Source organism: Heloderma suspectum, chromosome 9 (genome assembly GCF_057233095.1).
Source record: "Heloderma suspectum isolate Gila_16-S chromosome 9, 16-S_ref, whole genome shotgun sequence".
Taxonomy (NCBI): Eukaryota; Metazoa; Chordata; class Lepidosauria; order Squamata; family Helodermatidae; genus Heloderma; species Heloderma suspectum.
The window spans coordinates 7,042,400-7,069,773 of record NC_139466.1 but is presented as its reverse complement, the minus strand read 5'-3'; the positions used below and the strand labels follow the sequence as shown (position 1 = coordinate 7,069,773).

Sequence of the window (27,374 nt, the reverse complement as noted above, 5' to 3'; positions counted from 1 at the left end):
TGTATTGCGGTGGTTCCAGTCCTTCCTCTCCGGCAGGTACCAGAGGGTAGCACTGGGAGAGGAGGTTTCGGACCCGTGGCCACTTACTTGTGGGGTGCCACAGGGTTCCATCCTCTCCCCGATGCTATTTAAAATCTATGTGAAGCTGCTGGGGGCTATCATCAGGAGGTTTGGGGTGCAGTGTCATCAATATGCGGATGACACGCAGCTCTACCTCTCATTTAAATCTTCACCAAGGTTGGCCGTAGAATCCCTGTCCAAATGTCTGGAGACGGTGAGTGGCTGGATGGGGAGGAATAGGCTGAAGCTGAACCCTGACAAGACCGAGGTACTTTTGGTGGGAGACAAGAGGAGGCTGGGGGATGTTGACCTGGTGTTGAATGGGGTACGGCTACCCTTGAAAGACCAGGTCTGCAGCCTGGGGGTCATTTTGGACTCCCAGCTGTCCATGGAGGCTCATGTGTCAGCTGTGAGCCAGACAGCGCTGTATCAACTCCATCTGATACGGTGGCTGCGCCCCTTCCTTCCCGACCATCTGCTCCCATCGGTAGTACATGCCCTGGTCTCCTCTCATTTAGACTACTGTAATGCGCTCTACGTGGGGTTACCCTTGAAGACGGTTCGGAAACTGCAGCTGGTACAGAACGCGGCGACTCGCCTGATTAAAGGCAGCCGCCAGCGAGATCACATCACTCCAGTGCTGAAGGAGTTGCACTGGTTACCAGTTGTTTTCTGGGCCAAATTCAAGGTGTTGGTTTTGACCTTTAAAACCCTATATGGTTCCAGCCCAGCCTATCTTAAGGAGCGCCTCCAGCAGCACCAGACAGGCCACTTAACAAGATCAGCCTCGGATGGCCTTCTCTCTGTCCCATCAGCCAGGACAGCTAGACTGGTGGGGACGAGGGAGAGGGCCTTTTCTGTGGTGGCCCCCACTCTGTGGAACTCCCTCCCTAGGGAACTCCGTCATGCCCCCTCTTTAATGAGCTTCCGTCGTGCATTAAAAATGTTGTTGTTCAGGCAGGCATTTGGGGTGGGTTAGGGTATCCCCTTCATGGATCACTGCCTTGTTGTGGCGAAGGGGCTTGCGTAACTCAATGAAGCCATAAGCTATGCCATGAAGGGCCACCCAAGACGGACAGGTCATGGCAGAGAGTTCTGACAAAATGTGGTCCACTGGAGAAGGAAATGGCAACCCACTCCAGTATTCTTGCCAAGAAAACCCCATGGAATGTATCACAAGGCTAAACGAGATGACGCCGGAAGATGAGCCCCTCAGGTCGGAAGGTGTCCAATATGCTACTGGGGAAGAGCAGAGGGTATTTCCAAGTAGCGCCAGAAAGAGTGAAGCGGCTGGGCCAAAGCCGAAAGGACACTCAGCTGTGGATGTGTCTGGTGGTGAAAAGAAAATCCGATGCTGTAAAGAACAATATTGTTTAGGAACCTGGAATGTCAGATCAATGAATCAAGGTAAGCTGGAGGTGGTCAAACATGAGATGGCAAGATTGAACATCGACATCTTGGGAATCAGCGAACTAAAATGGACAGGCATGGGTGAATTTAATTCAGGTGACTATCATATCTACTATTGTGGGCAAGAATCCCTTAGAAGAAATGGAGTAGCACTCATAGTCAACAAAAGGGTGGGAAAAGCAGTACTGGGGTACAATCTTAAAAATGATAGAATGATCTCAGTATGAATCCAAGGCAAACCATTCAACATCACAGTAATTCAAGTCTATGCCCCAACCACTGAGGCCGAAGAAGCTGAGGTTGATGGGTTCTATGAAGACCTACAACACCTTCTAGAACTAACACCAAAAAAAGATGTCCTCTTCATCATAGGGGATTGGAATGCTAAAGTAGGAAGTCAAGAAATCACCGGGATAACAGGCAGGCATGGCCTTGGTGTACAAAATGAAGCAGGACAAAAGCTAATAGAGTTTTGCCAAGAGAACATGCTGATCATAGCAAACACTCTTTTCCAACAGCACAAGAGGCAACTCTACACATGGACGTCACCAGATGGTCAATATCGAAATCAGATTGATTATGTCCTTTGCAGCCAAAGATGGAGAAGCTCCATACAGTCAGTAAAAACAAGACCTGGAGCTGACTGTGGCTCAGATCATGAGCTGCTTCTTGCAAAATTTCGGCTTAAATTGAAGAACGTCGGGAAAACCACTAAACCGTTCAGGTATGACTTAAATCTTATCCCTGATGAATATACAGTGGAGGTGAGGAATAGATTTACGGGATTAGACCTGATAGACAGAGTGCCTGAGGAACTATGGACGGAGGTCCGTAACATTGTTCAGGAGGCAGCAACGAAATCCATCCCAAAGAAAAAGAAATGCAAGAAAGCAAAGTGGCTGTCTGATGAGGCTTTACAAGTAGCTCACGAAAGAAGGGAAGCGAAAAGCAAGGGAGAAAGGGGAAGATATACCCAACTGAATGCAGAGTTCCAGAGAATAGCAAGGAGAGACAAGAAGGCCTTCTTAAATGAACAATGCAAAGAAATCGAGGAAAACAACAGAATGGGAAAGACTAGAGATCTCTTCAAGAAAACTGGAGATCTCAAGGGAACGTTTTGTGCAAAGACGGGCATGATCAAGGACAAAGAAGGCAGGGACCTAACAGAAGCAGATGAGATTAAGAAGAGGTGGCAAGATTACACAGAAGAACTATACAGGAAAGATCTGAATGTCCCTGATAGCCATGATAGTGCAGTCATTGAACTTGAGCCGGACATCCTAGTGAGTGAAGTCAAGTGGGCCTTAGGAAGCATTAGTAACAACAAAGCTAGCGGAGATGACAGTATTCCAGCCAAGCTATTTAAAATCCTAAAAGATGATGCTGTTAAAGTGCTGCATTCAATATGCCAACAAATCTGGAACACTCAACAGTGGCCACAAGACTGGAAAAGGTCAGTTTACATTCCAATTCCAAAGGGCAACGCCAAAGAGTGTTCAAACTACCGCACAATTGCGCTCATTTCACATGCCAGCAAGGTGATGCTCAAAATCCTACAAGCTAGGCTTCAGCAGTATGCGAACCGAGAACTACCGGAAGTACAAGCTGGGTTTAGAAGAGGCAGAGGAACTAGAGATCAAATTGCCAACATTCGCTGCATCATGGAGAAAGCAAGAGAATTCCAGAAAAACGTCTATTTCTGCTTCATTGACTACGCTAAAGCCTTTGATTGTGTGGATCACAACAAACTGTGGCAAATTCTTAAAGTGATGGGAGTACCAGACCACCTTACCTGTCTCCTGAGAAACCTGTACGAGGGTCAAGAAGCAACAGTAAGAACCAGACATGGAACAACCGATTGGTTCAAAATTGGGAAAGGAGTACGACAAGGCTGCATATTGTCACCCTGCTTATTTAACTTATATGCAGAGTACATCATGAGAAATGCCGGGTTGGATGAATCAGAGGTCGGAATTAAGATTGCTGGGAGAATTGTCAACAACCTCCGATATGCAGACGATACCACCCTAATGGCAGAAAGCGAAGAGGATCTAAAGAGCCTCTTGTTGAGGGTGAAAGAGGAGAGTGCAAAAGCTGGTTTGAAACTCAACATTAAAAAAACTAAGATAATGGCATCTGGCCCCATCACTTCCTGGCATATAGAAGGGGAAGAAATGGAAGCAGTGACAGATTTTACTTTCTTGGGTTCCAAGATCACCGCAGACGGTGACTGTAGCCATGAAATTAAAAGACGCTTGCTCCTTGGGAGGAAAGCTATGGCCAACCTAGACAGCATAGTAAGAAGCAGAGACATCACCTTGCCGACAAAGGTCCGTCTAATCAAAGCTATGGTTTTCCCAGTAGTAATGTATGGCTGTGAGAGCTGGACTATAAGGAAGGCTGAGCGCCGAAGAATTGATGCTTTCGAACTGTGGTGCTGGAGAAGACTCTTACGAGTGCCCTGGACTGCAAGGAGGTCAAATCAGTCCATCCTCAAGGAAATCAAGCCTGAGTGCTCATTGGAAGGACAGATACTGAAGCTGAAGCTCCAATATTTTGGCCACCTAATGCGAAGAGAAAACTCCCTGGAAAAGACCCTGATGCTGGGAAAGACTGAAGGCAAAAGGAGAAGGGGACGGCAGAGGATGAGATGGCTAGATAGCATCACGGATGCAATGAATATGAACTTGAGCACGCTCCGGGAGAGAGCGCAGGACAGGAAGGCCTGGCGTGCTATGGTCCATGGGGTCACGAAGAGTCGGACACGACTGAACAACTGAACAACAACAAGGGTATTTTAGAAAATGTTTTTATTGTAGAATTTTATTGTTTTAAACTGTTTTTATTGTATGTTGTACATCGCCCAGAGTGGCTGGGTGACCAGCCAGATGGGCGATTAATAAATTTAATAATAAATAAATAAATAAAATAAAATTTGTGCAAATCTCAGAACCTGTGGGGAAAAATGTGCACATGCCTGGAAAATCTACAGGCTAGTCTGATTTGCTGCAGACCATGTTGGGTGCCACAGTGGGAACTGGAACAAAGTTGGGGGGGTGAACTTAGGAAAACTCATTGAATTCCATCCCCAAATGGATTTCTCCATCATCCCTAACACTTCATTAACAGAGTGATCTTATGATGAATGGGGAAAGTCTGTGGTGGAAGAATGGTCCCATGCAAGTCCCATGGGGCTTATACCTGCCAAGGCAGAAAGTGAGGGGTGTGTGTCTTTTTTTCCCCTTATCACTATGCCAGTTCCAGGGCTGGTGTAGGTTTTTTGTCCAGTTTTGGGGTGTTGCTGGGGGAACGCTGGAGCTTTGGATCATGCAGATCCAAGGTCACCCTCAATCCACCACTAAGGTGGCCATGTACACATTGCCCAACTAGAGGAAATGCATCACCAAAAAAATTGATAAAAGAGGGCACCAATTTGCACAACATTTGCATATGCAAACTTATATGTATACATGCAAATTAGAAAGTATAATTATAATGTAAAGAGATATACAATATATCTCACCATAGTTGCAAAGATTTTGTGCTTTATAAGATAAGCTTACGTTAACAAAGCAAACTTCCTATCCTCAGCATAGTGGAGAAGAATGACTAAGTGTCCTGTATACCTGCTCAGTCCGCCATCCAGGTGCTAACCCTTGATGGGCATCTTCAAGGCAACTTTAAGGCTTGTGGATTCTCCCTTCTTGGGGTCCTTTAACTTTAAACCCAACTTAGACTAGACAGCCCTTCAAACAGAGGACTGTTCTCTGCTTGTTCTCCAAAACAGAGGTCTGTCCTCTGCAAAGTTGGACACCTGGCCACCCTATCCACCCCTGAGATGCTGCCTCCCCCCACCGCCACTGGAGCACCAGGCTAGAGAAGGCCACATTAGGTGATGCTTGGCAAGTGTGTAGCAAGCAGGACCTTGGCAGCTATGGCAGATGGGACACTACTTAGAACCAATTTGATGTAACTCCTGCTGCTGCCCAGTGATGGTAGTGGGCAAAGAAGGATGATGGGCAATCAACATCCAGGCAACATTCAGCCAATGAGGAGCAGCTACATATGATGTGGCCGTGACATCATGGAATACAGTTTAGCCTCAATGGCTGCATAGCTGAGAAGTCCAAAACAATCCAATCCCCCCTCCCCTTCTCTGTTGCGAAATCATTGCCAAATAATTGTGGTGCAAGCTGTGTATTACTCCTGGCATATTTAATCCAATTATGGCATTCCTCATTTAGATGACGTTTCCCAGTCCTTCCTTCATTGAGTTAATGAATCTGTTTTTTGTCTTTCCATCATTTTCCATTTATTTTATTATAAACAAACAAACGTGTAGCTACATTTCTCTGTTGCTCATGCCGCTCACAAAGTTCACTGCATGAATTGTTCCAGGGCTGCCCCTTTTCAGCATACATGAATGTCTCTCCCTAGATCTCTGCCCCTTATCCATGCCTGCAAATGCCTTCCTTTGAAGGAAAGCTGTTAAACATTTCACACTAATTGGAGTGCTAGCGTGGTAATTAAAGTCCTAGTCTTGTCTGTGCCTGTAGATTTCCTTACATTGGTTCCATTAACTTGTCCATTAAGTTGTCTGTCTCTGTCAACACATCAAGAAATAGGAGATGTCCATGGGTGTATGGTCCTTTCCCCCTGTTTTCTTTTTTAAAACCTATTGTGATTCAGGGTCCTTTAATATATTCTATTCCTGGCCCTAGGCAATTCATCATGTTAAGAAATTGGTTTAGTGCTCTTTCCGCAATAATGACATCAATCATGCCATAGAGACAGCTCCATCTGCATTCAAATGAGGATTTATTAGAATTTTGGATTCCAGGAATGACTTCCAAAAGGTGAGAATACAGAGCCAATCTACCTGTTCAGAGGAATTGTGTGGTGCAGTCCTCTGGGAACTGTACCACTTTGGAATGCAGGTGTGGTGATGTTTGTTTGTTTTACTGTACTTGGATCCCAATCTCTGGCATTACCAATTTAAAGGCTCTAAGGAAGCATGGCTCAGAATTACCCCATTCTCCAGAGCTGTCACCAGTCACAGTAGACAGCAGTGGACTGGATGGATCGATAGTCTGACCTAAGGCAGCTTCATACGTTGTGGTAGTAGTGCATTTCTATCTCACTTTTCTGTATGGTACATTCAACAGAAGCAATATGTAACACAATATTGTAATTATCCCTTTAGAATAGGAAGCAGTGGTGGAAACGTACTATCGTTATGCTATGGTGGGGGGCTCTCCCACACTGGAGGCATTGAAGACGAGGCTGGACAGCCATCTGTCAGGGATGCTCTGACTTGGATTCCTGCACTGAGCACGGGCTTAGACTCATTGGTCTTGTAGGCCCCTTCCAACCCTACTATTCTGTGATTCTATGATTCTATTATACTTAGTTTGTTGTTGTTCAGTCGTTAAGTCATGTCTGACTCTTCATGACCCCATGGACCATAGCACGCCAGGCCTTCCTGTCCTGCGCTCTCTCCCGGAGTGTGTTCAAGTTCATATTCATTGCATCGGTGATGCTATCTAGCCATCTCATCCTCTGCCGTCCCCTTCTCCATTTGCCTTCAATCTTTCCCAGCATCAGAGTCTTTTCCAGGGAGTTTTCTCTTTGCATTAGGTGGCCAAAATAGTTAAGCTTCAGCTTCAGTATCTGTCCTTCCAATGGGTACTCAGGGTTGATTTCCTTTAGGATTGACTGATCTGACCTCCTTGCAGTCCAGGGGACTCGTAAGAGTCTTCTCCAGCACCACAGTTTGAAAACATCAATTCTTCGGCACTCAGCCTTCCTTACAGTCCAGCTCTTACAGCCATACGTTACTACTGGGAAAACCATAGCTTTGATTATACAAACCTTTGTCGGCAAGGTGATGTCTCTGCTTCTTACTATGCTGTCTAGGTTTGCCATAGCTTTCCTCCCAAGGAGCAAGCGTCTTTTAATTTCATGGCTACAGTCACTGTCTGTAGTGATCTTGGAGCCCAAGAAAATAAAATCTGTCACTGCTTCTATTTCTTCCCCTTCTATATGCCAGAAAGTGATGGGGCCAGATGCCATGATCTTAGTTTTTTTAATGTTGAGTTTCAAACCAGCTTTTGCACTCTCCACTTTCACCCTCAACAAGAGGCTCTTTAGATCCTCTTTGCTTTCTGCCATTAGGTGGTATCGTCTGCATATCTGAGGTTGTTGATAATTCTCCTGGCAATCTTAATTCCGACCTGTGATTCAACCAACCCGGCATTTCTCATGATGTACTCTGCATATAAGTTAAATAAGCAGGGTGACAATATACAGCCTTGTCGTACTCCTTTCCCAATTTTGAACCAGTCGGTTGTTCCATGTCTGGTTCTTACTCTTGCTTCTTGACCCTTGTACAGGTTTCTCAGGAGACAGGTAAGGTGGTCTGGTACTCCCATCTCTTTAAGAATTTGCCACAGTTTGTTGTGATCCACACAAGCAAAGGCTTTAACATAGTCAATGAAGCAGAAATAGATGTTTTTCTGGAATTCTCTTGCTTTCTCCATGATCCAGCGAATATTGGCGATTTGATCTCTAGTTCCTCTGCCTCTTCGAAACCAGCTTGTACTTCCGGTAGCTCTCGGTTCACATGCTGCTGAAGCCTAGCTTGTAGGATTTTGAGCATCACCTTGCTGGCATGTGAAATGAGCGCAAATGTGTGGTAGTTTGAACACTCTTTGGCGTTGCCCTTCTTTGGAATTGGAATGTAAACTGACCTTTTCCAGTCTTGTGGCCACTGTTGAGTGTTCCAAATTTGCTGGCATATTGAGTGCAGCACTTCAACAGCATCATCTTTTAGGATTTTAAATAGCTCAGCTGGAAGACTGTTATCTCCGCTAGCTTTGTTGTTAGTAACGCTTCCTAAGGCCCACTTGACTTCACTCTCGAGGATGTCCGGTTCAAGTTCAGTGACTGCACTATCATGGCTATTCGGGACATTATCTTTCCTGTATAGGTCTTCTGTGTATTCTTTCCACCTCTTCTTAACCTCATCTGCATCTGTTAGGTCCCTGCCTTCTTTGTCCTTTATCATGCCCATCTTTGCACAAAACGTTCCCTTGAGATCTCCGATTTTCTTGAAGAGATCTGTAGTCTTTTCCATTCTATTGTTTTCCTCAATTTCTTTGCATTGTTCATTTAAGAAGGCCTTCTTGTCTCTCCTTGCTGTTCTCTGGAACTCTGCATTCACTTGGATATATCTTCCCCTTTCTCCGTTGCTTTTCGCTTCCCTTCTTTCTTCAGCTACTTGTAAAGCCTTGCTGAAAATTTCTCCCACATCTTTTTGGACCATTCTCATTCAATTTGATAGGAAATAAATGGCTTTCAAGAAGAGAAATTAAAAGGAGAAGACATTTCAGAGTAATTGGCATGGGTTGGGCTCGGGGTTCTTGTGCTTACCTGACTTATGAGGTGGCTGAGGAGTGTGTATGTGTCTCCTGACCTTCATGGTACAACCAACTCCCTGCATGAGAGATAAGATATATCCACAATCGCCTCTCAGAAATTCTTATTCCTTTGGAAGGTCCTGGGGAAGGTGCTGAACCCGAAACAATGATAACTAAGCCAAAATTTCTCAGAGGGCATTGGAGATTTTTCTTTTCTTACCCCACTAGAAATAAAAGGCCACTTTGCAGGATTTCTCCAAATGTTCTTCCTCCTTTTTTGGTGTGTTTTGCCTTCCTTTTCTTCCACCTCCAACAATGCCCCAGAACAATGCTAGGTACAGGGGATTGTGGAGAATGCAAAATGGGGGCCAGGCTGCCAATGCAGTTGCTGCTTTTGCCTCTTGCAGTTGCCTCTTGCAGTGGCAGTGCAAGCCCCCCCCCCAAAAAAAAACCCTTACAAAAAAAGAAAGTATGCTACAATACTTGCCAATGGTGAGCCGTACCTGTGAGAAATTGTTGGAGAATTTCTCGTCCCACTGGAGAAATTCAGTGAAATTGTCTCCCCAATTTCTCTGCCCACAAATAGGGTAAAGAATTTCAAGAGGTCATTTAATTATACTAGTACAGCATAAAAACACAATCAAATAGAAAACTGAGCACAAGAAATAATATCATTTCAGGGCAACAGGATTTTTAAAAAGCCTGTTAGCCTCAAAAGTTGTATGCTTGAATGCAAGCAGAGAAGGAGACTGGCAGATTTGTTTAGGAACAGATTTCCACCATCTAGGTGCCATCACAGAGAAGGCCCTGTGACTGTCCCTTACTTTATGGCCACCCACCACACCTCTGAGACAGAAAAGGACCTCTCATGTTGATCTTAACATTTGGGCAGTTCACACAAGAGAAAGTGGCTCTTCCATATTCCCATAATTTCAAACAATTACTTCTGAAAGTTATGAATATAGAGCATTGTTCGGCAATTTGCTTCCTCAGAGAGCCACTTTTAGAATGGAGAGATGGGCAATACCTTACCTGATACATAATAGTTAGCCAGGCCCATGCTTTGACTGGGGGACTGATGAACAATAGACTGGCATGAAGTGCAATAGCTAGCCAGGACTGTCTGTGATATAGATGGAAAACTGAATTGGCTATTTCACAAACAATGTGAAATAGCCAATTGGTGCTTCTTTGGGTTCTCCTTATGACCTGAACCCCCTGAGCAACTCCTAAAGGATCTCTTGCCTCCTTGAGAGTCCCACCTCCCTTCTTTTAAACTTCCCCTTGCCCATAATGTGGGGTTTAGGCTGTAGGTGTGGGGTGATTGACACTCCAGACACCTGGGGCTTAACACAACAGTGTACTGGTAAATTAAAGCTAAAGGTATTTACACAATAGAGTCGAGTGATACAAAAGGCATTATGAGAAAATAAAAGTTGCAAAAACGCAGGTCCCTCTACCCTAGCTGCACTTAGACTTCTCCAGGCTGCTTCTTCCTGCTCCCTCTTCGTGCTCTGTTCTTCCTGACTCTGCTCTTCTTGCTCTGGTCTTTCTGGCTCTCTTTTTTACACCCTCCTCCTTCAAAACCAAAAGTACTGTTTACCTGAAGAAATGAAATAACTGGTCATATGAAACTGAAACAGGGATACCGCCTCCCAACAACAGCAACAACAACAATAAAAACTCCAGGTCTTTAGGCCTGACCCTTTTCTTTTCCTTGCAACTGTAGGCCTCAAAACTTCACAGTGCTTGGGATGGCAAACCCATGAGCAATAGCAAAATCAAGGTACCTGCAAAAATTGTCCTGAGCATATGATGTAGCTGTTCAAAAAGGCAGAAATAATTGGGGGGGGGGTGGAGGGGATGGGAAAGTTTCAAACATCCGTACAAAAAGGAATCATGAACCAAGACTGTCCTGGTCTTTTTCTTGCAAGTGTCCTAGTGACAAGGAGAAACGTGAGCTTGCATTTCCACCCCCACCCACCCCACCCCAATTGAGGAAGATCTGTGCAGCGCCAATTTTTGCATGACATTCCATGGGGGAAATTGCTTGCTTTGGTGATGACCTCTAGCTCCTCCCTGGCGGTAGTTATAGCTCAAAAGTTTCCCTAATGGTCATTTCTCGATATCAACTCTGCCTTCTCATGTGAGTGCTCAATTCTCTTTAAATAACGCTATTTTTGTGGAGAATGGTTACCCAGTAACAGAGTGCCTGGTCCTCCTGGAACCTTGTTGCCTCCCTCCCAATCCCAAATTGGCTTTATTCTTCTTTTAACTTGATGTGTTGGTTTAAAAGGCACTTGGGCAAGGGAAGTTAACGCCCCTGACTAGTGATGCCTGTCACCCAGTGACACATAAGACACTATGACTCGTGTTGATTAATGGGGACACGCAAGTGGTTGCTTTGACCACATAAGAGGCCAAGGAGCAAAATCTAAAACTGGCAGTGTAACTCCATGGCCTGGTTACACCTACAAATACCAGTTTTAAGGGATATATAAAACACTGTCAAGCTCTGCAACCTTCTTCTAGCACAGAAACGAGTTGTTCATGTCATCTGAAATTAGCTTCAGGGCTCACATAAAAAGACTCCTACAGAGAAAACTAGTATTTCAGGGAGAAGGCTCATTTAAAACTCTCCTTCTGTCATGCTAGTTTTCTTAGAAACAGGGCCCTTTGAGTGATGGTCCCTTTTTGATAGAATTCTCTCCTGATGGAGATTCTGCAAGTTCTGCTTCATTAATCCTTACTCTTATTTTTGTCAGTGTTTCAGTTGCCTCTTGTAACTTGCTGCTATGACAGTGTTATTTTACAGCCTAGTGCTATGCATATGAGTTGGAAGTAATCGAAATAAAAGGCCACTTTGCAGAATTTTCTCCAAATTGTCTACACCATTTTTGTGGTGGCCACCTCCTTCCCCCCCCAACCTCCCACAATGCCCTGCTAGGTATGGAGGATGGAAAATGGGAGCCAGGCTTTCAACACAGTCACTGCAGTTGCTACTTGCAGTGACAGCATGAAAACCAAAACACCTTAGGACAAAAGAGAGAAGGTGTGCTGCAACCCTTGCCAATGGTGAGCCCTACCAGTGAGAAACTGTTGGAGAACTTCTCCTCTCCCTGGAGAAAGCTGGTGAAATCCACCCACCCCACCCCAGTTTTGCTGCCCACAAATAGGGTGGAGAATGTTTAGGGGCTATTTGCACACAGCTCTAAATCAAACCATTGATGCCATCTGCTCTGTTCAGGGTTGCCTCTGCAAGTTGTTAAGCAGAGGCACACTTCCTGGAAGGCTGGCTGTGCAGGGCCAGCCCTACCATTAGGTAGATTGAGGCAACCACCTCAGGTGGCAGATGCTAGAGGGCAGTGTCAGCAGCTCCCTGGATGTTCCTCCTGAACCCCCGCCCAACTGTTCCCCTCTGTTGGAGGACAGAGCTATCTATATATGTCACATAACCTGATCCCCCACACACACCCTTAAATTGAACTACTGCCTCAGGTGTGGTGGAGAACACTATCCCATTCTCCGTTTTGAAGTAAGATTCAACTGAGAGTGCTGTGTAAACCCAACTGTTTCATTGAGGCCCTGGCGTACTAGTCCTGAATCTGAGTCAGGCTTACAGTGGCCATGCATACTACTTTTCAGAGGACAGTCATCTATTTGAACAGTCTCCCCCTCCAGGGCCAGAACTACACCTCATGTCACCTTGATACGATCCCATCGTGGTGATGCTATATCGCATTTATACCTCATAACACACATAGTGATATCTGTCGTGGTATTTTGGATAATATGGAATAAAAGGAGGGAAATAACTCTCGAAAAGTGGTACACGGAATGGCTAATGTGCCCCAGCCATTGCCGATGCTCTTCAATATGGACAAAAACAAACAAACACTAGTGTAGATCTAGCCCTGGTCTGGTATAGTATAAAGAACCCTAAGAAGGGAGAAGAAGGGAGCATTGACCCTGTCTATCAACAGTCAGCAGCCAGAGTGAGCAGGTACACAGCTCTCCTGGTCAGTCTTCCCCGCTATGGTGAGATTTGGCATTTCTATTTAAAGGATAGTCAATTGTTCTCAATTTTCATCTACACATATTAACACATGCATGTTTTATGCAAATCTGTGTGCTCTTTTTGGTGATGCATTTCCTCTTTTTTGCCAATAAGTAGTCACCCTAGTCAGTGTGTGTGTGTGTGTGTGTGTGTGTGTTTGTGTGTGTTGAGGGAAGTAAATGTATGGGTCAGTGAGAGAAAGAGAACAGGACCTACCATCACCCTTATTTCTGGGATTCTTGACACCCGTTCCCATGGGCGACTACATATGATAATGTATGAATGCATGGAATTGCATGCAAAGACTCGTGTGCCAGTGCCAAGTCACAACTTACCGCAGGGGTGTTGAACCGCTTTTAGCCCGAGGGCCAAATTCCATTTTGGATAGGAACTTAGGAACCCACATTCTGCTGGTGGGTGGGGCCAAAGGCAAAGGGGCGGAGTCAAAAATACCAGCATATCGAAGCTTCAAGCTCTTACTGCCAGGAACTGAGCCTTAGGAGAGACATGTCAACCTTTTAGAATGGGAGGGAAAGCTGCACAAAAGCTGGGAATCCACCGGAGGATCAGTAGCTGGGGGGAAGAGGGTGGGGCCAGGAGTCTGGGGAAACCTGGAGTGCCAGATATGGCCCACAGGCCTGAAGTCTTGCACGAGTGGCTCGGGCTGTCCTAGGATAGCGCAGTGGTTCTGCAGAGTGGGTTCCTATAACTGCATCGATGACAGCCATCCTTGCTGGAGATGGTCATGACATGGAATGCTGTGTTATGTGACAGAAAGAGCAGGGCGTGGTCACATGGGCATCAGGATGACGGCCGTCTGAGGTCAGCTCTGCTCTGGAAGCGCTGCAGTCATGCAACTGCTATTTCGGGCAGTTCCAAAATCTTCCAAACTTTGCCTTGCTTGGCATGGCATGGTAGCAGTGTCTGGATCCTTTGTCAGATATATGTGTTTATTTTATTTATTTATTCCCTTTCTAATCTGCCCAATAACTAATGTTCTCTGGGCAGATATATCTCATCACGGCTACCTGATTCCTTAGAAGAGCAGGATCACTTTAAGTGACTTTAAGAAATCCTTCTCAAGCCCTCCCCTTTTTTGACTAAACCAATGTGCTAGTCCACCCTTCCCCAACCTAGTACCACACCCCTAATGAGTTAGTTATGGGCTAGCTGACCGAGCACATTGGTTTCCAAACTGGGGAACAGTGGGGCTCCTTGGAAGCTTAGCTGAAGTGTGTGTGTGTGTGTGCCTGTATCTCAATGAGAAGATCAGTTGTAGCAGACATATTGTCCACCATGACTGATCTCCTCCGTGCAATGCACAATTGCAGGGGAGCTTGGGATGTCTTCTCGGTTGCAGGCAGGAATGGTAAGGTCTCAAAAGCCAAGCCTACACATTTAAAAAGGTCCCCCAGAATTCTCTGCTATATTCTGTGGTTTCACGGTAGAACCTGCAGGGCTTTCTTGGCAGATGAGCGCATGTGGCAAGATGTCCTTAAATGTAGGAAGCAGTGTTTGATTCATGGGGGAGATTGGGAGAGCTCATAAGCCCCCACCCCCACCCCATGTTACCCAAACCAGGAGTTCCCTCCCACCTCTCCATGGCCTTCAATCAACAGTAGCTAAGACAGCCATGACATATGGTAGCAACTGGGACACATACACCTACCCCCCATGATGTGAGCACCAATAGAAAGCTTCAAAATCATCCAGCTTTCGAAATGAACAACACTATTGTGCTAGTTTTGTTGTCCATGATTCATCTTAAGCTGTGTTTGAATTTGCACCCAGCTGGAATGGACAGCAAAGCCGAATGTCATTAGATGGCAATCCTTCTTGTAAAAACGAATTTACGAATATAGATTATAGTACCTCTATGCCTGTGATGATGGGGAGGGCCTTGGGGAGTCTATACAAATTGCTTCTTGCTATTCTTTGTATAAACCTTGCAAATCTGGCAATTAAAAATAAATGCATGAAATCTTCCTATTAGTGTGTGTAATCTGCATGCAAACTATAATACCCACGTGTTTCACAAAACTGTCTTAAAAAGTAAGTAGAAGAAAAGTAAAGAAGAAATGACATGTAGATAGCTTGTGTTCAGTCTTTTCCAGAATAAATGTTTTTAAAATATCTAAGCTATCTTTCTTAACATAATAACAAATCCTAGACAATTGCTAGGAAAATTGATGTAAACATTGCATCCAGAAGTAAACTACTCCCACCCTTTCTTCTCCTCTTCCTCCACCGTCAGAGTACATTAATTCACTTGGTTTTTTTTCATTTCCTCTCTACCAATGTCTTTCCTTCCCTCTTCTTTCCCCTCCCACACCTCTCCCAATATCATTATAAAGTTGATTTACTTCTCTAGACTTTTTTTTTTGTTTTCCTTTTCTTTCTTTCTTTCTTTCTTTTTTTTGATTTCCCTTTCATTCTAACTTAAGTTCATTTTGTTATGTGGTGACCGCAGTTATGGATGACGCGCCCCCGGGCACACAGGAGTATATTATGTTACGGCAAGATTCCATCCAATCTACGGAAATAAAGAAAAAAGAATCCCCCTTTCGGGCAAAGTGTCATGAAATCTTCTGTTGCCCTCTGAAGCAAGTGCACCTCAAAGAGAACACAGAACCCGAAGGTTTGTGCTCCACCAGATCCATGTTTGTTTTCCTGTTTTTCCTCTCCCCCTTCTCCTTTATTTATTTATTTGTTCATTTATTTTTCAGAGAGTGTGTGCCTGCTCTTTGGATTGTGTTTTGTGTGTTCTTTGGCCTGTCTTTAATGCAATGGGATGCAAGGGGCTGCCCGAGATTCATATCCACTCTCTGTCCATTTGCTTGCTTGTTAATGTCTGATAGAGTTGGTCATGGGCCACTGTATGAAATAAAGCCTTTGATATACAGAACATTTTTAACATTATAAACATAACAGCATTGTTCTCTTTTCCGCTAGAGATTCTTTTCTTTCTTTCTGATCATTCATAACATTACACTTGCCTTTTGGCTGCCCAAATTTGCTTGCTGTTCTAAAATGGCATCTTAATAGCTCCCCGTTCTCCCCCTCCTGCCTCCCCTCTCTCCATCCATCCATCCATCCATCCATCCAAGAAGTTGACTTTCACCTTAGGGTGCAATCCTGTTCATATTTAGACAGAAAAAAGTCTAAACCTGCTGGCTTTTGTAGGACTTTTTCTGTCTAAACATGCATAGGATCACACCCTTAATCTTTAAAAAGTTGCACTGAGCTCAAAATAAATATGATCTTGCACTTAAAATGGGATTCTTGGACCCTTTTACACTTCATGAAGGCTTTTGCGCATTGCTGTAAACAAAACAAAAAAATTGCTTATAAAAGCTGTAGTTCGGCAAAGCAGGGCTAGTTGTATGTAATGCACGCCTGGTTGCATTTTGGAGAAGTTCTGTGCATGCCATAGAGCAAAGTGGAATGTCCAGTGGAATGTTTCCTTTTTACTTTCCAGAGACAGTATCAAGGACAAGGTATGGGTGACCACTTGCTTGCTAATTCCTTAGAAACTGTTAATGAAGAAATTTGCATTGTTAACCTGTGGGTTTGGTATATGAGATTAAACCATCTTTTCTCCCAGACAGCTTGATTATTGATATTCTGTAATGCTTTGTCTTATATGTTTTCTACTTCTGCCTCAATGCCTATCTGGTAAGATCTTTGCACGTTTTACATGAGCTTTCATATATGCTACAATAGCAGATGGGTTTTTTGTATTATTATCTTTAAAGTGAACAACAGAGGTTATACACATTTAGGGATGGATGATCTTGTTTGGTCTGGGTTTGGCTTGTGATGCAGAAATGTGGTTTTGTTTTGTTTAAAACAATCGCCATGATCCAAAGAAGCTGGTTACCTAGATTCATAGTATGTCTGTGTCCCCCAAACTAAACTTACAGGGCTAGATAGATCCAGACTATGTTAGCTGCATTTATGTCCCATTGGAACCAGTGTGAAAAGTTACTCATGGCTAACTTAAGTCCCAATGATTTGGGGACCTAAGTCCAATGAGCATAGCCTTGATCCAACCTATTTGTTTGTTTCTTCATACCAGCGCTATTAGTCTATGTGGTGCTTTACAATTGCATTAGCCAACTGAACGGTCTCTGTCCTCAAGGAGCTTACGTATTGCCTATTCTTTGCATTATCCAATTTGATCATTCACAAATATCCTACAGCCAAAAATGTCTACAACGATTACATATGTAACATGAGTGATGGTGGTGTTTCTTGTTTTGAATGGAAAAGCTGCTTGCCATTTTGGAAGTTTTATAAGAACATCATCTATGGATTTGGAAAAGGAACTGAAGTGTATGGTTTTCTTTTTTCCCTTTTCTTTTGGGAAATTGTAGCTACGTGTAATGCTTTCAGAGGTGCAGACATGTAAGGTAAATGGACAGCTTCATTGAAATTTGAGCCAAGCAGCTAAATGTGGAGTCAAAGCGAAACAGTTTCTCAGTCACAGAATTATATTGTCATTTATGTCCAAGTGATGTTTTTTCATTTTTAATTTACAAGTTCAAAACAATCATTGCTGTGCCATCTGAGGTCATGTGAGTATGCCTTCAGTCAAATTGTCCAGGAGCTGCAAACTCCTGCAAGTTGTAGCTGGTGGCTTCAACATTTGCATTTATTTATTTGAAATATTTCTAGGCTGCCTTTCGAGGCAGACGCATATTATTCAGTTCTGTGATTTTCAAGATGCTTAGTGTCTTGTAAGAAACTTGGAACATCTAGAAAATTGCCCATTTTTTGCTCTTGTCTTGCTGAATTTATATATAATCAAATTCACAGGCATGTGCTTTGTTTTAGAAATGAAAGACTGGTTCATTGAGCAGACTTTTAAACAGTCGTTCAGAGTTTTGTTCATGAGAATTCTGTCGGGCGTGACCTCCGTCTCCTGCTTTTGGCTTTTTCCCTGACGTGCAGAGCAAGATTTATATGTGTTGCATATCTTCGTTATAAGTGAGTGTGATGCCTTACCGTGGTTCACCAAGGCAAGCCCTGCCCTGGGAGACCCCATTGCAGCTGTTTCACTCCCAAGGCCACTCACCTCTCAGCCAAAGCAGCGAGGGGAAGAGCCTGTTTGGGAGCAGCAGCATTAACTGGGGGAGGCCAGGCAAGAGGTTGTTGCTACAAGCAGTGCATCTTGGAAGTAGCAGGGAGATGCTGCTCAGGTGTCCAGAGTTGGGGTGGGGGCTGCACCAGGAGAGCATACTCAGTGAGGCAGCATTTAGGCAAAGGAGGGAGGACAAAGAGAAGATGGAGGAAGCAAGTCAGAGACAAACATGGACTGAAGGCCGACAAGACACCAAAGATTTGAAGGAAAGGGGAGAGAAAGCAAAAGCATGTGGAGGACAAGGCCTGCAGGCAAGCTGAGGGAGGGGACAAAGACCAGATGAAGGAGGTGTTTCAGCCCCTAGCCGAATTCCTGCAGCTGTTAGTGCATTGGGAAGAGGAATAAGTGCCAGGAGGGGCTGTAAAGACAGAAAAGAGAAAGGGTTGGAGAAACATGCACTGACCTGGCAGGAAGAAATGGAGTTCAAGGCTGCAGGTGAAGGGAGACTTAGCAGAAGAGCCAGCTCAGCTCCAGATTGGGTAAACTATTGGGTGGAAGGCATAGGCATCCCCAGCCCTCATCCTGTGGAAACTGCTGATCTGGGTCCTCGGTGGAGGTGTGAGAGTGTGGTTAGAAAATCCTGTCTCGAGGAATAACTCCAGGGGGAGGGCAAGGCAAAAGAACTCCTGGCTGCAGAGCTAATTTCCCCAAAGACGTGGAAGACAATGAGAACAGAGGTGCTTATCTGTCCACAAGCCAAAATACACAACTTTAGAGAGACTTTGCTGGGAGGAATTTCGCTGTAGCAGTTCCCTAGCTTGGGAGTTTATATTTGGTTTTTGTGGGCTGCCAGTGATGTAATTTGACACCTTTTCAGTAATAAATTTATGTTTCAGCAAGGGTCTGTAGTCATGTGATCTATGGAAGCAATGGAACAGGGGGATTTGATGTGCCTCTTCCAATGGACCCACTAACAGTGAGAAACGTATTTATGTAGGAGGCAGTCATAGTTTGATTTACACTGGGTCAGGTCAGACAAAATCTTTTCACCAATTCAATCCATTGCATGGGGGAAAGTGAGCGTGTGTCATCCCTGCCTCTACCATCTCCATATGTATACACAAGAAGGTCATTTCTGATTGGTTACAAAAAAACCAATATACATAGGCCAAAATCCAGGGCCAGCTCTCCCATGAGGCTGAGTGAATCCCTCACTGTCAGGAGCACCCTAGTGGCCTCTTTCAGTAGACTCCAATAGCCAACTCAAGACACAGACAAAAGGATTCTTTTCAAGGCTTTAATCCTTTTACAAATTAATGACTCTTTCAGATGCTAGTCACCAGCGACTAAGCAAGGAACAGCAGAGTAGCCTATGCTCTGAGTAGGCAGTTGATCCCTGTTTGAAGGAGAGTAACTTGAAGACCCTGAACTTATGGGCTAGGGAGAGATCCTCCCTCTTTCCCTTGGGTCCATGGGATGCGGCCGTTGCTTGCGCGCCAAACGGGCGCTACGCCTCCTTTCCGCGCCCTCCATCGCTCATCACTCCCTGCATCTGCGTCGAGCATCTAGCAAGTCCCCCTCCCGCACTCTCTCACTGCCTGGGTCACTATCTATCTCAGGAATGCCAGCAGGAGGAATCTCTGCCAGCTGCTGTGCCTGTGAGGGCTGAGCTGGCTCCTGTCCCACAGATTGCTGATCCTCCTCAGAATCAGAACTGCTCTGGGGCTCTATTGGCTCAGTTTCCACCCTGACACTCACCTCAGGTACTCAATCCAGAAGGGTGGTGGATCACACATGTCCCCTCCTGCCAAGAGGGCTGCATCCCTGCCACCACCTGTGTCTCACTTTGAGGGCCTGAGTGAGGCATAGGGCAGGGGACCACTAGGGATGGCGTGGGCACCTGTAATGTTGTGGGGCATTTACAGCCACCATGTGCACCATATTAAATTTGCAGAAGTTTCTGAGCTGCCATTTTTTTTTGCAAAATGGCAACCACAGGAATGACAGGCCCTCGCGGATGGCTCAGGGTATGTGTGGACAGCTCTGTGAATGGGGAGGTGAGTGGGGGAAGAGGCTCAGTGGGGTGCCTGGAGGACCTGGAGGGCGAAGGCATCCATCCATCCCTAGTGACCATTCCAGAAAGAGCAGCCAGCACAGCAATTCTGAGCAAACCCCCCTCCCCCTGCCCTATGTATCACTCTGAAGACTTCTCAGAGTAAGGCATGGGGGGGGCACTCCAGAGAGCTGAGCCAACCACTCTCCTGTTGCAGCCAGCGCTGCAGCAAGAGAGCAGCTGGCATGACTCTCAGGAGCAATGGGCTGATGTCTCTCTCTGAGGGGCTTCTCAAAGTGGGGCACTGGCCCACGTGGCACTCCAGAGAGCTGTACTAGCAGGATTTCAGTGGGGCTGTGATTGCATTCTGGGTTTTAGCGAGAACCAGCCAGACCTCTAAAGGAGTGATCCAAGGTGCTGAACCTTATCCCCCAAATAGGTTCAGCACCTTGGATCGCTCCTTTAGAGGTCTGGCTGGTTCTCACTAAAACCCAGAGTGCAATCACAGCCCTGCTGAAATTGGAGCCACCAGCCTCCATGGTGTGCCGCCGCCCGTTCTTCTGCTGAAGCAAATGCCACACAAGGAAAGGAGCTAGTGTGGCTCTTTGATTTGTCACTCGCCTGAAGCCTCACTCTGAGGATTCCTCAGAGGGAGGCATCAGGCAGGAGGGCTTTCTGAGAAGCCCTCCTGTCCGCTTCCCTACTGGGGGAAATACTGCCACAGAAGAGCAGCTGGCGCACTCCCTAGAGAGCCTAGCCAGCCCAAATGCCTTGCTCTGAGGGGTCCTTGCTCTGAGGGGTCCTTGCTTGGAGTGAAGCATTCTGGGTGAGGTGAGCCTGGAGACTGCCTGTGCTGCTGCACACAGGCTGTCTCTAGGGCCTCCCCGCTGCCAATGCCTCACTCTGAGGTAGGACCCCACAGAGCAAGGCAGTGAGCGCAAAGCAGGTGGCAGGTGTGGGGAGAGGAAGAGGAGGGCACCAATGGTGCATCTTCCCTCAGCAGCTGGTACGAGTCCCTGTGCAGGCCCTGCCAAAATTACATAGTCAATCTCCTGGGGGGGGGGGGAAATGGCCTACACATAACCTATGCATGTAGGCTGCGTCCAGATGTTCTCTCTCTGTGGATTGATGTGCAGGGATGATGGAGGTAAGGCTAGAATGCCCTCATGCCCTCTCTCCCCTCCTTGTGACCCACTGTTTCTTAGCTTCCAGATGCAATTGCACATCTTAATCTCTTTTCCTTGGAATAGTTGTGGATTTGACCCTGACATTGGCACTGACCAAATGCAAGTGCTTTTGATGTTGGCTTCTTTTTCCTGACTTCTAACTTCTTCTTCCCTTAATAAACTAAAGGTTTCTCTCCTCTGCCCCAACCCCAGAAGCATTTTCTTTAGTGTCATAGCTCCGTTGCTCCATTTCAGTGACATATTTCATCATTGAACTGTTCTTCCAGAAAATGTTTTAGAATCAAAGAGAACAGGCACTGTGCCTCATTCTAATGCACAACCCAATAATAAAGGACAAATACCTTTTCTCCCCTCCTTCCATGGATCTGTATTTTCATTCACAATGAGATGGCAGGCAAGTGACAAGAAATGACAGTGTTACCTAATCCATAAATGTTGAGAGGGCATGGATTCCTGTAGGGATGGAAACTAGAGCACTGACTAATGTCAATTGCATGATGGTTACACATTTTTTAAAAGAAGGATGTTATGTTTAGTGTCAAAATGTGAATTTGTGATTATGCTCCACTTTTTCTTCCTCCCTTACAGTCCAGGGATGTGTTGTTAGAGTAGGGGTCTGTGGGGTTTTTTGTGTGTTTTTAGCCCCTCCCTCTTTGTGATTCATGACTTGGCTGGTAAGAATTGTTTGGTTCATTCTGAGGTTTGTATCACATCTCCAGGATTTTGCTAGTATGACAGCCAGGAAACTGGAGTATGGAATGATCCAAGATAAGCTATCAGGTCAATGAGGTAGACTTAGATTAATTTAACTGCAAATAGTGGAGAATGTGAAACATGTATTATCCCAATATCAGCTAAAAATGTGGTCCTATGCATGCTTAGATAGGGATGTATGAGAATTTTGTTTTTGCTTTCAAAACATGCGAGCATGCCCTGTTCGAAGCCCTGAATAAGACTGCGAGCATGAGTTTGTGTCCACCAAAAATAATCATAAATTGCTGAACATGCGCTCGCGTTTGATTTGTGCAAATGTCCTGGTTTGATTTGTGCAAATTTCCTGACTTGTGAAAAAATCCCCCCTTAGCGGTTTCGCTTTAGTTTATGGAGGAAAGTTGTGCAAACTAGGAAATTTGTGCAAATTTGGGGACATTTGTGCTAATTTCACATTCAATGGCAGCACGATTTGCACAATTTCCCCATTTGCGCAGAGTGAGCAGCGATCTGAAATGTGAACGGGAATCAGGCAAAAGACAAACTATGAGATGATAGTTAAAGAATCCTAGCTATCTTGAACATTGCTCATTTTCCCATCCCTGCATTTAGAAAGAAAAATTCCTACAACTTTTAGCATTCTGGAAAGTGTAGGACATTTTTCTCTCTAAACACACATAGGATTGCACCCTAAGATGGGTCTTGCAGATTCTAAACTTGAAATGTTTCAGAGCATCTCCAAACTAAAAAAATAACAAAATGTGAATACTATGATTGGCTGTCTACTTGACTGGTTTCATTCAGAATTTCCCCCCAGTCATAATCCTCCAAAGGACACTCATACACCATTCCATGATACCTTAAGAAGTTTTATGAAGCTTGATTAGACTGCATTGCCCCCCCTACATATTTCCTAATAATTTTGAACCCTTGGATAAAGTAGAGCAGTTAGGGGGATCCAGATGTAGAATGTGCTTCACAAACATTGGGCAAAATATACCTTCACTTTAGCCTGAAGCCTAGTTTTTACAATTGTAAACTCCAGTTCCTGGCTTCTGTCCCTTGGCCGTGCTTTATGGTGACTAACGGAAGGAAGCCAGGAAGCTGGTTCAGCGTTGCCACTGCCAGTGATGCCTCTTAGTCCCTGGGTCATATAAAGGCAAATTATCATCACCATCATCATCATTTCTATATGGCCCAATAGCCAAAGCTCCTCTGGGTGGTTCACAAAAACTAAAACCACAAAGTGCAGCATAAAACAATATAAGATATGAAAGCTGAAAAACACAAAATGACAGTACAACCAGAATAAATGCAGCAATGCAGAGATTCAAAATACAGATTTAAAACACCAGAGCTAAAAGACCAGGAAGCTAAAATTAGGGATGTACGAAAGTGACTTACCTTTCGTGGATTATGTTGATGGTGGGGGGGGGAGGCGTTCCGTCCCTCCCCCCGTAATCTTGGATGGGGGGGAGGCGATCCATTCCTCCCCCCTGGAATCCTCGATGGCCGGCTGTGCTCCGCGGCAGCTCCACAGAGCAGCCGGCCAGGCCCAGCCCAGCCCAGAGCCGTCCGCAGCCAGATTTCCGGCCGCGGAGGGCTCTGGAGGGGGGGAAACGCGTACGCAGATGGCGGTGGCTATGGCCGCTGCCATTTGTGTTCCTTATTTTTGGCTGTCTGAATCTACGTAAATAAAATACTAAAATACTGGGAGAATTAAAAGGTCTTCACCTGGTGCCGGAAGGAGTACAACAAAGGCACCAGGTGAACCTCTCTAGGGAACTCATTCCACAGCTGGGGTGCCACAGCAAACGAGGCCCTCTTCCTGGTAGCCACCCGCCTCACTTCCTTGGGGGTGGGGGATCCCAGAGGAGGACCCCTGAAAATGATCTTAGGGTCTGGGCAGGCACATATGGGAGGATAACCTGGCCCCAAGGTGTTTAGGGCTTTGAATGTTAATACCAGCACTTTGAATCGGGCCCGGAAATAGACTGGCAGTTAGTACAGCTGGAAAAGTACTGGCGTAATGTGCTGACTGCAGCCTTGGCCCCAGAGGCCTGGATGAGTTGTGAGGCATGGAGGAGGGGCGGGTTTTTCCTCCTACTCACCCCATATCCCACTGTTCAGACTTCCCATCAGGCTGTGAATAGGGAGGTGACCATAGATGGACCCAAACATCCATGTGGTGAGAAACATTTATAGCAGTAGCACAGACCTCATACCCTGGAGCCAAATCCAACCTTCTTGGGGTAAAAATCCACTCCTTTGGGGTTCTCAAGATGGCCACACACCCTTCCCCTGCCCCTCCATCTCCCCCAATCACCAATCATTTGCTAATTTCCTGGCTTTTGTGGAGTTTTTTCCCCCACTCTAAAAAAATTTGAAATGCCTCTCGAAAGGTTTAGTTACTGACAGTAAGAGCTTTAAGCTAAAAGATGCTGGTCTTTTTCAGCCCTGCCCCATTTTGCCTTCAGCCCCACCCACCATTGGAATGTGTGTCTTCCTCCACCCCACCCCCTGAGCTTCTCTGAAATGGAATTTGGTTCCCAAGCTGAAAGAAGTTCAACACTCCTGTTTTATCAGCTTGGCACATTTCAAGCTGAGTGTCTCTACTTTGGTGCTGACTCTTCAAAGGATGACCCAAGCAGTCTCCCAAATGATGTTCTGATCATCCTTTGAATGGATTGAACCCAGTCTCCCTTGAGGAATAGTCATTCAACTTCAGACACCCTGGGCTAATAGATGATTCTCACTGCATCTTCGATGTCTCCTTTCTCGTTGTTTTTGTATCCATGCCTTCCCTTCCTTCATCACCCAGGAGAATGGGACTGTCAGATATGGATCGTCCTTTCCCTTTGCAATCAACACCACAACAGACAAAGCTTCAGGCTAATGTGACTGTATTTAGTTAGAGGCTAAAGCTTAGTCTCTCTCTACAAATGCAGATTCAAGGAAAACTCTCAGGCTGCCCCCAGGCTCTAAACAACTAATCAACCATCTTGAACTATAGGGAGAGAAAGTTGTAGGCCCATTTGGGGCATGAATCTCCCAGCCAAGCTAGCTTCGTAGTGAAGCCCTTCCCTCAAGGTGGCTCCCTCCTACATTGGCTTTCAAGAGTGACTATCCAAGCGGAGTGCCTGAGCCCTGCCCCTAACTTTCCCCGCTGTGCTTTGCGTCGTGCCCTAGCATCTTTCAAGTCACACCCCTCCTCCCCCTCAGAAACTTGCATTCTCGTGGTGGAAGGAGGGGGCAAAGACTCAGTCTGGGCCATCTGTCGGTCAAGGTCTTGGGAAGACTCATTTCCAGCGTTTGGGCTCACTAGGGAGCCAGCCTCTGATCTAGCTGTTGCTGCGACTCTGATTCAGAATCGGAGCTGTCAGACATCTCAAATCACTTAAACTCATCCATGACAGGGACCATGCCATTCCCGCCTTCCATGTTATTCCTGTATTTAGACACCTACCAGAACAGAGCAGGATCTTACTAGAGATCATAGAATCATAGAATAGTAGGGTTGGAAGGGACCAATAAGACCATCAAATTCAACCCCCTGCTCAATGAGGGAATCCATGTCAAAGAATCCCTGACAGATGGCTGTTCAGCTTCATCTTGAATGCCTCCAGTGTGGGAGAGCCCACCACCTCCCTAGGTCATTGGTTCCATTGTTGTATTGCTCTGACAGTCAGGAAGTTTTTCCTGATCATCCAGAATCTGGCTTCCTGTAACTTGAGCCCATTATTTCATGATCTGCACTCTGGGATGAACGAGAAGAGATCCTGGCCTTCCTTTCTGAGACAGCCTTTCAAGTACTTGAAGAGTGCTATCCTATCTCCCCTCAGTCTTCTCTTCTCACAGCTAAACATGTCCAGTTTTTTCAGTCTCTCCTCATAGGGCTTTGTTTCCAGTCTACTGATTATCTTCGTTGCCCTCCTCTGAACCCTCTCCAGTTTGTCTGCATTGTTCTTAAAGTGTGGTGCCCAGAACTGGACACAGTACTCAAGATGAGGCCTTCCCCTAATCCTGTAGAGGGGAACTCTCTACAGGATTTGGAAGCTATACTTCTATTAATGCTGCCCAAAATGTTGTTCTTGTTCAGTCGTTAAGTCATGTCCAACTCTTCATGACCCCATGGACCTTCCTGGACCACCATGGAGCTTCCAGGCCTTCCTGTCCTCTGCTCTCTCCCGGAGTGTGCTCAAGTTCATATTCATTGCATTGGTGATGCTATCTAGCCATCTCATTCTCTGCCGTCCCCTTCTCCTTTTGCCTTCAAACTTTCCCAGCATCAGAGTCTTTTCCAGGGAGTTTTCTCTTTGCATTAAGTAGCCAAAATATTTGAGCTTCAGCTTCAGTATCTGTCCTTCCAATGAGCACTCAGGGTTGATTTCCTTTAGGATGGACTGATCTGACCTCCTTGCAGTCCAGGGGACTCATCTCCAGCACCACAGTTCGAAAGCATCAATTCTTTGGCGCTCAGTCTTCCTTATAGTCCAGCTCTCACAGTGATACGTTGCTAATGGGAAAACCATAGCTTTGATTATACGAACCTTTGCTGGCAAGGTGATGTCTCTGCTTCTTACTGTGCTGTCTAGGTGTGCCATAGCTTTCCTCTCAAGGAGCAAGTGTCTTTTAATTTCATGGCTACAGTCACCATCTGCGGTGATCTTGGAGCCCAAGAAAATAAAATCTGTCACTGCTTCCATTTCTTCCCCTTCTATATGCCAGGAAGTGATGGGGCCACATGCCATGATCTTCATTTTTTTAATGTTGAGTTTCAAACCAGCTTTTGCACTCTCCACTTTCACCCTCAACAAGAGGCTCTTTAGATCCTCTTCGCTTTCTGCCATGAGGGTGGTATCATCTGCGTATTTGAGGTTGTTGATAATTCTCCCAGCAATCTTAATTTCGACCTGTGAGTCATCCAACTTGGCATTTCTAATGATGTACTCTGCATATAAGTTAAATAAGCAGGGCGACAATATACAGCCTTGTCCTACTCCTTTCCCAATTTTGAACCAATCGGTTGTTCCATCTCTGGTTCTTACTGTTGCTTCTTGACCCTCGTACAGGTTTCTCAGGAGACAGGTAAGGTGGTCTGGTACTCCCATCTCTTTAAGAATTTACCAGTTTGTTGTGAGCCACACAATCAAAGGCTTTAGCGTAGTCAATGAAGCAGAAATAGATGCTTTTTTGGAATTCTCTTGCTTTCTCCATGATCCAGCGAATGTTGGCGACTTGATCTCTAGTTCCTCTGCCTCTTCGAAACCCCGCTTGTACTTCTGATAGTTCTAGGTTCACACGCTGCTGAAGCCTAGCTTGTAGGATTTTGAGCATAACCTTGCTGGCATGTGAAATGAGTGCAATTGTGTGGTAGTTTGAACACTCTTTGGTG

The 27,374-nt window shown here is 45.5% G+C and overlaps 1 protein-coding gene across 1 annotated transcript in view; it reads left to right on the top strand.

Moving 5' to 3' along the window:
* Positions 1-27,374, top strand: part of FGF13 (fibroblast growth factor 13) — a 314,910-nt gene that overhangs the window by 142,150 nt on the left and 145,386 nt on the right. Inside the window, exon 2 of the mRNA XM_084813306.1 lies at positions 15,416-15,583. Within this exon, the coding sequence (XP_084669432.1) occupies positions 15,416-15,583 (168 nt within the window). The remainder of the gene's footprint in view (positions 1-15,415; positions 15,584-27,374) is intronic.